The sequence below is a fragment of the Fulmarus glacialis genome, unplaced genomic scaffold (assembly GCF_000690835.1).
Source record: "Fulmarus glacialis isolate BGI_N327 unplaced genomic scaffold, ASM69083v1 scaffold797, whole genome shotgun sequence".
NCBI lineage: Eukaryota > Metazoa > Chordata > Aves > Procellariiformes > Procellariidae > Fulmarus > Fulmarus glacialis.
This window is the reverse complement of record NW_009224849.1, coordinates 3,864-18,734: the sequence shown is the minus strand read 5'-3', so window position 1 is coordinate 18,734 and position 14,871 is coordinate 3,864. Positions and strand designations below refer to the sequence as shown.

At 45.1% G+C, this 14,871-nt stretch overlaps 1 protein-coding gene across 1 annotated transcript; it reads right to left on the bottom strand.

Moving 5' to 3' along the window:
• Positions 1-154: 154 nt before the first annotated feature.
• On the bottom strand, positions 155-9,759 carry FRZB (frizzled-related protein; the record flags this gene model as incomplete). The annotated part of the gene is made up of 5 exons (XM_009582257.1): positions 155-437; positions 2,040-2,103; positions 2,257-2,461; positions 4,488-4,553; positions 9,659-9,759. Coding segments are annotated over 5 exons (547 nt in total), but the record flags the coding sequence as incomplete, so codon positions are not given.
• Between the last annotated feature and the right edge of the window lie 5,112 nt (positions 9,760-14,871).

The following is a 14,871-nucleotide window of genomic DNA, read 5'->3' as shown; positions in this document are numbered from 1 at the left end:
ATTTTCCCCCCAAGAAAAATTCAGGAGATAAAATGGTAAATTCCGCGTTGTCCTTATCTCTCCCCATCTCATAAGGGCAGTTTTCTACAGTTCTTAGTAACAGGAAAAAAATATATATTTCCAGAGCTTGCACACATCCAAAAAAAAAAAAAAAAAAAAAAAAGGCAGAAAAAACAAGAGGGAGAATAAAAACTAATATAAGCTAAAACATTATTTTGTAGTAAACAATAGAATATAACGTGCAATAGTGCAATTTCTCCTTTGCTGCTCCAACAATGAAGTCTTGGTAGATAGTCCACTGCAAGTCAACACGTGGCGTCCCGCATCTAACTACGTGCTTGCCGGGCACCGCTGGGTTTGCCGGGCTTCGGAGCCGAGTCGCTGTGTCCGGGCTCTCCCTTCCCCTTCCCAAGGTGGCGGAGTTTCTGATCCCAGCGCTGCAGATTGAGAGGCAAAGAAATTACAAAAAAGATTACGGAACAAGATATAAGCCATATGTAAAACAACAGCACGTGCTTACAAACAGCAGCAAAAAGCCAAAAGCCGTCGCTGTTTCCGCCACGTTACCCTCCCTCGGGCTCAAATGGTGGAATGCGAGGTTATCAGTAAAAGTCACTTTAAAAAGAAAAACCATTTCCTGGCTCTCTTGTAGCCTCTGCGAATGAAGGGGCTGATACAAGGCACAACGGCTTCAGCAGAAACACGTCTCACCTTCTACATAATAAAATGTAAATGCAGCTATCTGTGCAATCTCTGGGGGAAGCAGGATGAAAAACAGCCAAGTGATTTTTACTGATTTTTTAAAAATTATTATAATTTATTTATTTTTACTTTTCCAGGTGATAGCAACCGCAGTACAAAAAGACGTAATAAATATAGTTGGCACAGCTGATGACGCTTGTGGAAACGGAGACTGCGAGGGGAAGCGGGTGGCGATGCGTCGCCGTCCTCGGCAGCCCCGGGCTGGGCGCGAGGGCAGAGCACAATGGGTGACGGGTCAAGGGAATCAGTGAGAGAGTAAGTCAGCTCCCAAAAACACCCCAACAAACGACACTGCCACCCCAGAACTGGAACTAAGCAGAAGTCAGCCCACGGCAGTAATGTGGTATTTGCGTTACAGCACTGGATTTCATCAAGTTCTGTCAAATCAGACAACTTGGAACAAGATCCCCGTATCTTTCCACTCATGTAATCTCTCCCGATGTGACAAAAGTGCACAGAAAAACTTGCATTTGTAATCAGAACAGTATCTTCCTGCCAGTCGCCATCAAGGCTGTTGAAGAAAGTGCTGAGTGGAAGAGACTGGTTTGCACAGGCACAACCATTATGTCAAATCAACGGCTGAGAAATTGTGTCAAAATAAGAATATTCTGTGTAAAATGACACTCCTAACAATGCTGAAATCACTGATACTTTGCAGTGCATCAAAACATAAAAAGGCAACCCTTCCAGAACTTGGAAGGCATTAGAATGCATTTAAATTAGAAAACATTAGAATATATTTTCATATATTGCTTGCATTTGCGCTCGTTGCTTCCAATTCGCTATGACATGACTTCCTTATCATGCACCTCCCTCATCTAAGCCAGAAAGGTAAATTTAAAATAGTCGACAATCCACACAATTTGGTAAGAGAACTGTATTTAAAGAACATTAAATCTGAAAAGTATAATTCTGACTTAGTCTGGAAAACACTTGTAAAGCCCTCTTTTTTTAAATTAGTACTACAATCCCAATTAAGCAGGTGTGTGTTGCGGAAAGCACAGTTTGCCTTCGGAGTTAAAACATTCCTACTGTCTGCTTTTTTGAGAGGGAGGCTTTGATTGCTGCTACACTGATGTACTTTGGGGTAATTCAATGTATCCCTTTAGTTTATTCAGCGTACATTTCTAAGTAATATAGCAAATAACACACCAAATTAATTTTTGATACTTGATATTAATTAACTGGGGTCAGCACGTTTATTTTCTTCCCTTATTTTGGCAAGATTAGATAGATGTTTCATGGTATCTGCAACACTCGGTGAGCTATTTTCTTACCTTTACTTTTTTACCGAGACGATCCTTCCATTTCTCGGCTATGGAGCCTTCCACCAAGAGTAACCTACGCAACGGAGACAACCGGTTACGCCATCAGCAGACGTGCACAAGCCATACAACCCAACACATGCCAGACTGGTGGCTCTGAAGTCCAGCTTTACGGGCAGGGGAACAAACAACAGCAAATACGCTCCAAGGGTAATGCAGAAAGCGTTACCTGGAGCGCTCCTCGTCTTCGTAGCCCATAATGATGTACTCTTCGTTGGCGCTGAGCGGTGGGCACAGGCAGCCGGAGTTCGCGTGAAGGTTTACAGTGTCCTTTGGGATGTTCACCAGGGAGGATTTTAGGATCTCCTTTACTTCCACTACCGCGGTGACGTCGTGACACTTAGTCTTCACCTCCTTCACTTTAGCCCGAATGACTGGGAAAAAGTCACAAAGAGTACAGTTAGCAGCAGCAGGTAACGCAGGTCACCCCCAAGCCATTCTCGGTGACCTCTGGGATTAGTCTTTTGCACGGTCCATTATCAAAAGCTCAGCTGAACTCCAGCAATGTCCCTGCCCCCGCCTCTTCGCTTCCGTACTTCATCCTCCACCAAGGGGGTGCAGGTAGCTCGTGTACCTCCTAACAGCACGGTCACAAGCCGGAGTTACGTACCCGTTGCATGTGCATCCTGTTTAAGTTAGGCTTAATTTTTAGCATCCCTTCTTCTTTGCCCTTTCCGCTTTATATATTTGATTCGTTCCTTGTATGCTCTCCTCCTCCCTCAACTGCTCCCTCTTGGACTACTTGCAGTGCAGATGACCGAACTTAATTTGTCACTCTCGACCCTTCACAAAATGTGAATGTGCATCCAAATGCCTCGTATCACCGCCTCTGCTGCACGACAGGCCCCTACTTTTTTTATTCTCTCTCCAGTGACCCAGCACCAATCTGCTCTGCTCTTTATGAACTCCAGACGCTCCTGATCTTGACCTGATGACCCGCCTAATTGTTTCCTCCCTCACCCTTTCCTTTTGCCTCAAGTTGCACAGGAGGGAAAGCTGCCTTTCACAGGCAGCGCTCTGCCCTTCTCCCACGGTGACCAGTGAACTGACACCACATGCAAACGCAAAGCCAATCCAGAGGTCATGCTCTAGAGAATGCCACATCCTCCACAGCTTGCAAACAAGAGTCCCTTTCCACTACAGACAGCAGGTTCCCTGGACTCCCAGTTTCTTCTAACCTGTGTGAAAAAGGTAATACGGAAGAAAGCAAGCCACGGACTTACACGTCTCTTCACATGCATCGCCCATAAAGACAATCAGCCAGCATGCACTGCAGCCACATTAAACACCGCTGCCAACAATTAATAGCTGTTAGGCATTTAACATACACAATTTACCCCAAGCGATCCACTTCCTTAAAACCTCTTGAGATCTCAGAACAAAATCTTGCTTCAGTTTGGAGTTCTTTCAAATGCATTTTGAAACCTCTTTAATTTCAAAAGCTTGAAAAGATAGGCAGTCGCGCGCTCAGCGACTCTCTACCACGTGCAGGTGCGGTGCCCACCCGAGAATAGTCACTCTGTAAAGATTCCCCAAACAAATCCATCAAAACAACATAAAACCGACTAGTCACCTAAAAAAACCAATGATGTTTGGCTGAATACAATTATAATTTTTAGCTTTTAATAGGATTTATTTTTAAAAGCAGCTTATCTGACAATAGTTGTATAAATGCATAATCTTACGATGTAGCTACTACCATGTAAATGAAGTCTGTAAGTTCAGTGAGCCTAGGGCCATTCACATGAGTAATGGGAAAAAGGATGGGCCCAACTGCCGTATTCCCTGGCTTCATCCGCTTGATTTGCTTAAAACAAACGGCATGAAGAAAAGTAGCAGCCTGGAGCGGTGACGTGCCTGAAGAGCAGGACAATCTGGACGAGAGAGGACATCCTATGGGCGCCGTGCACTTTTGCGGGTATTACTGACAGCACAACGCAGCCGGCAAGACGCTCGCCGCTGGCTTCCACAGGCAAAAAGAACCTAGTATGCCTGTTAGATCCCACGGCGAGTTTGTAGGCCTGAAAGCTAGTGAAACCATCCTTTCCTGCGAAAGCAGAGCGTATCGGAGCTGGAAATCGAAGAGGCGGCTCAGGCATAGCAGCCCGCAGCGTCATTTTTGCCACATCGCTTTTCACACTGAAGAAGGGCACGGACCCCAGGTGCCTGCGCTGACGCTGAAATAACACTCAACGTCAACAAAGACACTCTTGTACTAACGTATTAAGCTAATCCCCTCCATCCTTCTAATCTGGGAACGTTTCAGGCCACATCTTCCTTCTGTAGCAAGTGCTATTGGATTAACCATCAGTAATTGGGCCCAGCGGCTTCTTTAATGAAAATTTTTCCCCTTACTTTAGCCGTAAAAATGCTAGGAGCTGGCCAGGCCGCTGTCCTTACCGTAGTTGTAATTGTTGCGTAGATAGGTCTTCTGGGTAGCTTTTATAGGCTTGCATTTGCAGCGCTCTAGAAGACAGAAACTTTTGTTTAGAAAGAAAAGGGCGTATGTTCAGTGACGATCTCCCCGAAACCCCAAGCTCACACCTAACAAAAATGGCACTGAATTGACTTATTACAGGCAAGTGAAATGTTGAAACCCACAGGGTACTCCTGGTCTGCTCTGCTGGAAGATGTTGTGGAACTGTCCATGAGATCTCAAAGGTTTCTAGGAGAAAACTCGACATGCTGAAATTTAAGAACCAAACCAAAACAAAACTACTACAACCAACTAACCCCACAACAACAAAGACACAAGGACTTGGAGTCTGAAGTGGCAAGATCTTCCATTTTAAGCCAATTCAGGTTCAGTCTTGGTTTCTTCTGTGCTCACGGGTGCTGCGATTCCACATCCGTACAACGCCGTTCTCTCTTCTGTACTACACGTACCGAATGCCCTCCTTTCTGCACCTTTAGTCACACGGACTGTAATACAGACACAGAAAGAAAACACGACGACAGGGCACGATTTAACATTCGACTGGAGACTACACACCTCCGCTCAGTTTAACACACTGGGATATTGTGGCTAGCAGGCATTCACCATTTTTGTGGCTAACTCTCAACGTGCAGTCCGTCTCTGGAACGGCACCCTAAGACTTCTTACAGTGGCGCAGCCCCTTTCCACTACAGGTGTCCAAGAGCGGCAGTCACCAGCCGGAGCACCTCGGAGGGTGGTGGGACCAAGCGGCACGTAGCTCCCGGCATGTAGACCGCCTCTGGGACGGTCCCGACAAAACGGGACGTCAACCACGTTTCTTCAGCAGTGTCTGGCAGGAGGTTTAAGAGAGATTAAGTCTAAGGTTAAGTTTAAGATTAAGAGGCGGAAGGGCCTCACTTGACTACTGCAAGTGTTTAGTGTTACTTTTGATCCTGCTCTGGACTCTCCCTCAATTAATAAAGCCAGTCTTGAGCAAATAGCCTTTGAACTGTAGATTAGTCTTTACCAGACTTGGTTGGTTTGTCAACCCAACGGCTTCACGCTCTACCCAGGACTGACCTAGACGGAGATTTTGGAGCACTACGTGAAGAATATTAACCACTGGCACATTGGCATTTGATCTTACCGATTCTGTGACAAAACAAACCAAAAAAGGCATCTCAAACATACAGTTAGTGGAGCTGCCTGGGAAGGCCACCACCAACCCTTCTGACAGATCTCCGCCGTGGATCATCAGACCTGAGTGCAATTTAAGCCCGTGCCACACAAGCGGAATTCAGACACAGGTAGTGACAAACACGGGCCACAGAGCCACCCTGCTGTCTGGGTTTGCTGTATAAAATTATGACCCAGAAGGTCACGTTTAATTAACATAGGGAAATCAATAGCCCTTATGGCAGTAAGGATGGCCTTCAAAAGACAGTAATACAAGTGAGCGCTGCCAGAGCAGCGTTTCCAGCGGTGCAGCTTCTTCCAGACAGCTGGGCACCACCACAGAGGCAAAACCGCTTTCATCAGTGCCCAGGGAGTGCTGGGGCTGAAGCTCCAGACCCATGTGTCCATTAACACCACTGACAGTTCACGGCTGGTTGTTCTAATGCAAATATTTACTTATTTCAAGCTAGTGCGTAAGTGGAGTTTGGTGGAGTCGCGTGGCCAAGCCCAGCTGACTGGTATCTCCCCCTCCAAGCCCACCGCTGCACCCATTGCAAACAGCAGGTCCCGGTATTACCTGTATGTGGTCATCTACTTTGACATTTGACTCGGCATTTAAGTGGAAGTAGACTTAATGCAGCCTATTTCTATACACCATCATTCTAAAATAGCAATGCATATAGCTAGTGACTTAGTTAAATCCAACGTGAAAAGTTTGAAAAAGAACTTCTATTTGCTATATGAGATTTCTGTGTTTAAAAAAAAAGAGATGGCATCATATGGTTAGGGACTTCTCAAATCTTTATTTATTTAGCGTTGAAAGAATTTTTGTAGTTGAAAATACAAAAAAAAAAACCAGGAAAGAGGAGAACATTTCAAAAGAAGAGGATATTGTTTCCTTGAAATTCAAACACATCCTCAGGAATCTATATACAGAGTCCTACAGACTTCAGCTTTTGTATAAGTCTGTGTAAAAACAATAAAGGCAGAGAAGGGAAGTGATTTTTGGCTTCCCTCCTGCCTGTGGGAGCTCATGCATACTTTAGGCCACATTATGGCCCATTTTATAAGCTGCCTCGAAACAGGCCATAAAAGATGTGCTCCTACGACCCACCCTCACGCAGGCATCTCAGCGTTCGCATCCACACATCGTGCTTTAACGTTCTCCCGCTCTACGATACTTTGCTCTGTGGCACAAGTAGAATAAAATAGTCTAAATTACAAGACAAGAATACATAGCCTCACATTTCCCTCAATTTTAAGACCGTATTGGATTATTTTATTTTATTAATTTGAGGAATGTATTTTATTAGTCTTGTTCTAGAAACTAACTATAGACCTGCCGATGTTCTTAATGGCGGCTATCTCCCAGCCACCCTACTGCCTTTCAAACTTACATTTCAAAGAACTTTACAAAACGCTGCATTATTTCTAACCCCTCTTTAGAGATACAGAAAGTAGCAGAGTCTCACTTGCCCAGGCCAGCTATAAAGCGGGTGGCAGAGGTAGGACCATCCCTCTCCCCCAGCGCCTGCCGCAGTGGCGTTCAAAGGAAGCACACATGGACTGGCGCGTCTTTCTTGCAAAGTTGAGCTTTCCCCGGGGAGTGGGAACACCCACAAAAGATGGCTATAAAAATGTACGCGTCTCTTGATGCTGAGGGAAGTCCCATCTTACTTGACAGTCTGCTCTGAGGCTGCCAGAACTACCAGAAGAGCTCTGGGACCACAACAACGTTATACCCCAAGCACCGAGACAGGCAGCAGAGGCTTGACTGAGACCTCAGCCATTAAACATTCTTTGTAATACAAGTCATCGTAGGACTAACAAAAGCTCAACATCTAGACCTTTGAAAACTTCTCCCTATAAATGCCAAAGCAAATGGACTACACGGGAGAAGGGTTTTCTGCAGGGACGGCTACCAAGAAACGTGCCATCTTAAATACGCATGCATGCACCATCTGAAACCTGGCTGCCACAGGGATCAGTACGAGCACTCAAACCTGGCAAATGCTTCCCTGATAAATTAACGACAAAAAAAACTCTGGAAAAACTTCTAAGCGACTTGAAAAGCATCCGAGGAAGCAGACAACAATGCGGTTTACTGCCAAGAGAGGCAAAACACCTCCCCCCAAAGCCCCCTGGCAGACTGCGAGGGAAGGTTTCGCCAGCGGGCACTGCCAGGGACCGACGGTGCCTCGAGGAGGGGCACTACACGAGGACCCTCGCTGCAACCGCGCACCCCAGCACGTGCAATACGCTCCAGGAACCACACAGCTGAGTCCAGGGTTTTTTAAAACACATCAGGTTGTTACTTGCAAAAAACAAAATACTATTTACAATGCAAAATTACAGATTTACTTTACTGAACATACAAATAGAGCAATTATGAATCACAGCCTTTTAGGTGGCTAAACTGTGTTTGACAGCTGAAACAGATGTAGTGCATTGAACCAGAAATTGTGGTTCTACAGCAAAAAGCAGTGATAAAAATATTACCCCTCCTTTTCATCAGCTCTTTTTCTGCGCATCTTCACCCTATTTTTTGGATGGGACGTCTTTAGGTCTCATTTTGCTTTTGCTAGTTGAAAAGCATCGTGACAGCAACGGTGTAACTGAATCTTACTCTTTTCTCTTCCACTGCAGGGTTGCTTACTGGTATTGCGTGCAGCCTGCATCCCTGAGGACAGCACTGCTAAAGATATGTTTAATACTTTTCCTATAAGGTGACGTTGAAGGTATCCAGCTTTACTTTCACACTCAAAGTGTAGCTTGTATGTTCTTTATACAGTCACTGTAGAGCGTGAAATCCGTACTTTCTCAATGCCTCGCAATTGAAAATGGCTTAAAACTAAAAAGATACTAATATTAGCACTAAAAATCTTTAGAAAGTCTTTCAGACGCGCTCAAGGCAATTTAAAGTGAAGCTTGTTAAGGGGCTTACTTTTCTCAGGTTTTTCTAATTGCAGCTGGCTTTCTGAAGGATGTGCACTGCGACTTAAATAACATTTTGCCCCTCCATAGCTACTTTCACATTGGGACCCACCGATCACATTTTAAAACTGCATTCTAAGCTGGGCATTACCAATACCTTTTTACAATTCGGTCACAAAGATTAATGCCGAAGTTACCAACGCTTGGCATCTAATTTTATGCTCCACAACCTTACTTAGACGTTTATACAACAAACTGAGCATCAGCGCGTGCTGTAGCTGGTCAGCACCCCTGGGGAAGGAAGGACGCGACGGCGAACACTAGGTTTCCATGTGTCACCTTTTTGACAAAGGCCTAAGAGGAAAACTTCTGAAGGAATGGTAATAAAATTCAAGGAAACCCATAGTCATTGGCTTGCTTGAGCAACAAATTCACATTTCTGTAATCTATTAGCTACCGATCTGGGCTCTGCTTCTTTGCATTGCCTATGACCAGTGGTGGCACTCAAGGGGCTTTACTCAGTTCCAGGAAAACCAAACCAAAACAAAAATAAAAGCAGCAGGGGACCTGCTGGAATAAAACCAGTCGCAGAAGGTCTCAGCCTCCATCACCTCAGGTTAACAGGAGTTTTGCCATTATCTACAAAGAGGTCAGAATTTAATTTGCAAACTTTGAAGTCAGAATGAACCATCATCTTCACTCTTTTCCCCAGTGAAAATCCACTTAATGATCATTCTCACAATGTTCAAGACAAAACTTAATGAAATCAGCACAGTCCTTTTGATTTGATGGACATTTTGCCCTGACAAAAGCAGAAGAGATGAGCACTAAAAGACGCGCTAAAGAGTTAACTGAGTTGCCAGCTGGGAGGTCCACGGGCTGCCCAGCCCCAAATCCCACCTGCCCACGGGATGCAAAAGCACAATCTACAGGATTCCAAGACAAGACAGAGTATTTAAACATCACTTAGTACCCCTCTTACTTAAGTATTAAAAGCATTTGAAAGACTATAGCTTATTATACAGTTTTATGAAAGCGTACTCACCGATGCCGGCGCCTCTACAGTTGCCATTATTAGAATCCATGGGGAAATCTGGCAGGGATTTGTAAAATATGTGAAGAAATGTTAGTGTTTTTAATATTGGACTATTTCAATACACGCAACATTACAACATTTTCTCTTTCTCTAATATTTAGTATATTAAAACTTAATACCTTAATTAACCAACAGACTGTAATGTTCTACAGGCCAGCCTGTTAAAAGATTTCTTATCTGAACTTCACCCGAATGCGGCACATCATGTTCAGTGCTGAAGCTGATTAAATATCCCATTTCCCATAGGCTGGCAGGTTTAGGACAAGGATGGAAATTTATGGCATGAACTTACGAGCATCTACAAAAAGTACATGTACTGTTTGCATTTAATTAGATGATGAAGGAGAAATTACTTTTGGTTTGTTTTTTTGGTTACTGAGGAAAGCAAACCAACCAACCACAATCATATCGTTGTGCAAATGCCAAAACAAATGTTTCAGACCTTCCCCTTCCCCTCAGTTTAAAAACTTACTGATTATTTTGAAGGACAGATAAGGAACAGAAGGAAAATAAGGCACTATGCCCAAAGAACTGCTTTTAGACACATTCATAAGTGGAATGTGTCCCATGTCAGTAAAATGCATCATTCCAAACCTATTGTTTCTTAAATCACACAATTCAATGGATTTATACACATACTTCATCATGGAAAACAAGTATGTTGATGCGTATAATGTTATACAAGTTAAGGAAAAAATAAATGCAAGAGAAACGAGACTTGGGAGAGAGGCAGTATATTTTATTAGAATGACACATAAAATGGAAAAACAAGTGAGCTTTCAAATAAAAAGCCCTTCTTTAAGTTTGCATGCCCAAACGTTTACACAGCTTTTCCAACTCTGGAAGCTGGCATCATACAAACATCATCTTAATAAATATCCTTACATTATCACGGATACAACACTGCTTTCACCATATAGAACAAACGAATACAAGACCGTGCAACGAAAGCTCCTCTCCTGCAGCTGAGGAGGGATCTGGCTGTAATACAGCCCAGGACACTGATGAGGTTCGGTAGAGGCGAAGGGTTTAGATGTGTGGACTAAGTTTTAAGGGCTGGGGCCATTATTTAACCACAAGTTCTGTAAATATGTATTTAAAATACCTGTTCACAAGAGATCTAATATTACTTAGTTAATCTTCCAATTTGGCCATCCTTTTTAAAAAAAATATCTCCACCGTAATGCATATTTATACTTCTTACAGCAACGTGAAACTTCCTTTACTTAAATGGGGCTATGGCTAAATGACAGTCAGGGCAAGAGTAAATCTGAAAACCAACTAATTCCCTTACTAACATAATAATTAACTTCAAAAAATTGAGACTTGAGGAGCAATTATTCCTGCCAATATAAAGAGCAAAGGCTACAGAAAATAGCATAGAATAGAACAGATTGAATAGATGCCCTCTTACACCCAATACCCCCCTGCTAGTAAAAATCACACCCATTTTCTTCCAAAGAAAGTTCCAAACTACCGCAGGATCTCAGCTTATAGAGCAAACCCAACATCTGCACGGAGGCAATTTGGTCTTCGGTTATCAGGTACTTCCACAGCAGCTGTAAGGCTTCTCCGTGCTGCCTTGTTACAAGTCAGATTACCCAGGCTGACTCTTACTTACGTGTTTTATTTTCATTATTCACCTGAGCTATCCTCAAATTTCGAAAACGCTGTTCTCATCAGGTGGTAATTAAAGATCGTGACCCCTACCAATAGTATATGGTAAAAACCCATAGATCATCAAATTTAAATGCATTTTACGTTGTACCAAGCGCTTTCTTGTATTCCAGGACAGGATGAAAGAGGAATTAAAACGGTCTTGCTCTTGTAAATGGTTAAGTAAAGGGATGACCACATTTCTTCTCATTCTTCCTCTCCCGGGCCAGCCCTCTGTTGCCTTGTTCCTTTAGCCAGCGCTTCGCTTTAAACCTGCGATTCCTTCTGAGGTGGTAACAGCACAGAGCGCGCTCGGGTCTAGAGCCTGAGAATCTGCTCCCACCCGCAAAGCCTCCCGGCCACCAACCACGGAGAGGTGGCTCTGCCTCCCCCCGTGCCTAGGACTGGCCGCAGACGTTTCACCGCTCTCCGGGCATCCAAGATGCCAGCAAAGAAAGCCCTCCGGATTCCCTGCCCCTCTCGCTCAGTTGCCTTGGCCAACTTCTCAGGTTGCCTTGCACCTGAGCTGGCTTCGCACACCTCCAAGGCAACTCCCGGGTGCTTCACCTGGCCCAGCAAGCTACCAGTCCTGCCAAAACAGGTACCTCAGTTATCACCGCAGGGATGGTTCGTTCCCTGTGCCAACAAAATTGTTACCAGGGGCAGAAAGACTTTTCATCAGCAGAGGAGGCAAGGGCCATGGCAGGTTGAAGGTTTATCATCCTCCCATCCAAGGAAAAAGAAGCCCTGAAGTGCGCTCTCCCTTCCTCAACCAAGGGCCGATCCAAGCAGTCATGACTTCATGGTGTTTGAGCAAACCCGGTCCAATTCACTCTGGAATTACAACTAGACATAAACCAGAGCCCGGTAAGGGGTCCGCAGCCTCCCCCGGCCCCGCTCGGGGGTACGATGCTCACGTGCATCGGCTGAGGAACCGTCCTGCAAACCTAGGCGATGCGAGGGAGCTGGCAAACACTCAATATCCCAATACAAACCTGGTCCTGCAAACAAACATGGAACTGAACTGCTTTCCACCAGATGTTCCCTTCCGCTCCCAAGTACACAACTTCCTTCATTTTTACTGAACTACAACGCACCACAACCTCAACCCATCTCCTGATTCTGCATTCACTCGCCAGGTCCCTTGTCCTGCCCCAGACCAGTGGTTGCGGGTATCCGGCTGCGCAACAAGAGCAACTCGGGCGCGTGCAGAGCAGCAACCGATGGACGCGGCTCCGGCCTCCGTGCCGGGGCGGCGGTGCCCGGCGCGCGGTGCTCTGCAGCTGTGGTCAGAGCACCGTGTCCGGCAACGAGCAAAGGAGGAGTAAGCAGGTACCGCCACGTCGCTTCACGACTCCTTTCCCCAGGTGCGAGGGCTTGGGCCAGGCAAGTACTGACCTTGCCTTGATGCTTATCTTTCCCGGCGCACTCACGCTTATTTAGGGATGAGCAGTCTCTACGGGCGGAGAATAGCGCGGGCTTGCGGAGGGGACCCAGACCTCCACCACGGTACAACACATCTCGGGAAAGGCTTCGCATCTCCCTGATCCTTCCCCCCGTCAAGCTCCTACCGCCTGGCCCCTTCTCATCTGCCGGGGAAGCGATGGGAAAAAGGGTCTGGGCCAGCCCCGCCACCAGCCACTCGCAAGAGCTTAGGTGGGCATCAGCAACCACGAAATCCCATCCCCTGGCCCCAGCGGTCCGACGGGCAGAGACCTCTCTCCATCAGGAGATGCACACTGCTTAGACCTCCAGCCGCAACGCAGACAGGAAAAAAACAAAAAAAGCTGTTTTTAAAAATAAACAACCGACTTCCTATTGTTCCACTTCTCTTCTGAGGCGACCTCTCTGCCAAGTTTTGTCTATGCAAAACAATCTTTTTGAAAGAAATATCTGTCAGCGATGATTAGCAGGATTGCCAAAGAGGAAATATTATTCAGAGCTCCAATCCAAAGGCTTCCTTCTAAATTTTGTTTAAGAGCAGGGGAAAGAATCCAAACTGATTTTTCCAATAAGCCATTTTAATTAATCGCTTTTCAGAGGGATGCTATATAAAAAAACCAAACCACTAACAAGGAGAGCAGAATAAAAGCCACTTGCGTACTAAAGTGTGCAAAACAACAATGCCTGGGTCATAGATCTGCATGGGAGGTTTGGGAAAAGGAAACAAGTTGGTAAAACTCAGTTTTGAGCAAACATCTTACTTATATCACAGTCTAAATCAAAAAAAAAGCAGAGAAAGAGCCAAAAGTAACACGATCCTGACGGTCACTGCAATGAAAAGAGCACGGCCCAGCTATTACTGAAGCCACGCCAGGCACCCTGCTCCAAAGAACAAAACCACAGCAAGCAGTCGCTGCTCGGGCACTCTCTTCAGATGGAGACATCTGTGAGCCCCATTGATTAAGAAACCTTCAAATATGCATGAATTCAGACTTTGCAATCTACGTGAGGCCGTAACGCAGAGAGGATCTTTGCTAATCTGACTGCACACACATGCACAGCGAAGCAAAGTAATAGGAAAATTGATCCTCATTAAAATTTGATAAAGATGACTTGAAGTCCAAGCCGCAGAGCAGCCTGCGACAGGACAACACGGCCGCTCCACATAGTGAATTATTCCACATAACGAATCCTGCTGGGGTTTGATGACATTTAACGGCCGAGGTCTTGACTGGATGCTTCGACCGTACAAGCCACTCGAGGGGACTCAGCCTACAAAGGCAGACAAACTGAAGTGACAGTACACCACCATCAATGGTACCATCAGTCGTGAGGTTTCAATACTCTTACTTACTTTTCCTCTCCGCTTTAAGGCTTGAAGCTTGTAATGATTTTGTTCTTTCACTGGGAAATGAGGCTGCTTCCGACTTTTGGGCAAACACCCAAACCAAATCTCAACTTTAAAATGACAACCCGGGAACGACTGCTCGTCCTCGGTAGAGGCTGGAACTCCCCTAACGCCGCTGCGCGTTCCGGCTGCTGTAAGGAGAGCTATGCAAAGTCTGAGTCACAGCAAATTTGATCTGGAGTTTGGAAACCACTGTTTTGGAAATGAAGTTAATAACATATGAAAAACAATCACGGGAAACAGCTCTTTCACTTTTCTTTTAAGCACACAATGCCAAATTCACATACTGGATTACTATGAATTCATCTAGCCAGACAGGCAGGTACGCAGGACTTGGCCTACACGGAGAAATCATGGGTTCGTAGAAGATCTAAGAACATATGTCTCCATCACTTGAATAATCTTTTATTTTCTTTAATGTTTAAGACATGGTATTTTTTTTAAGAGATTCAGAGTTCTCCTCAGCCATCTTTTCATCACCCAAAACAGTTCAGACATTAATTACACGTGGCTGATACCCTGTGATGATGCTTCCCTTTTCTCCAACACCTCATTAGACAACCCAACATGCCTTTGAGCTGTTTTTTCTATCTAAATAAGATACGATGAGACAGAAAACCAACCGACGGATCTGTCCTCCGACACGCATGGTACC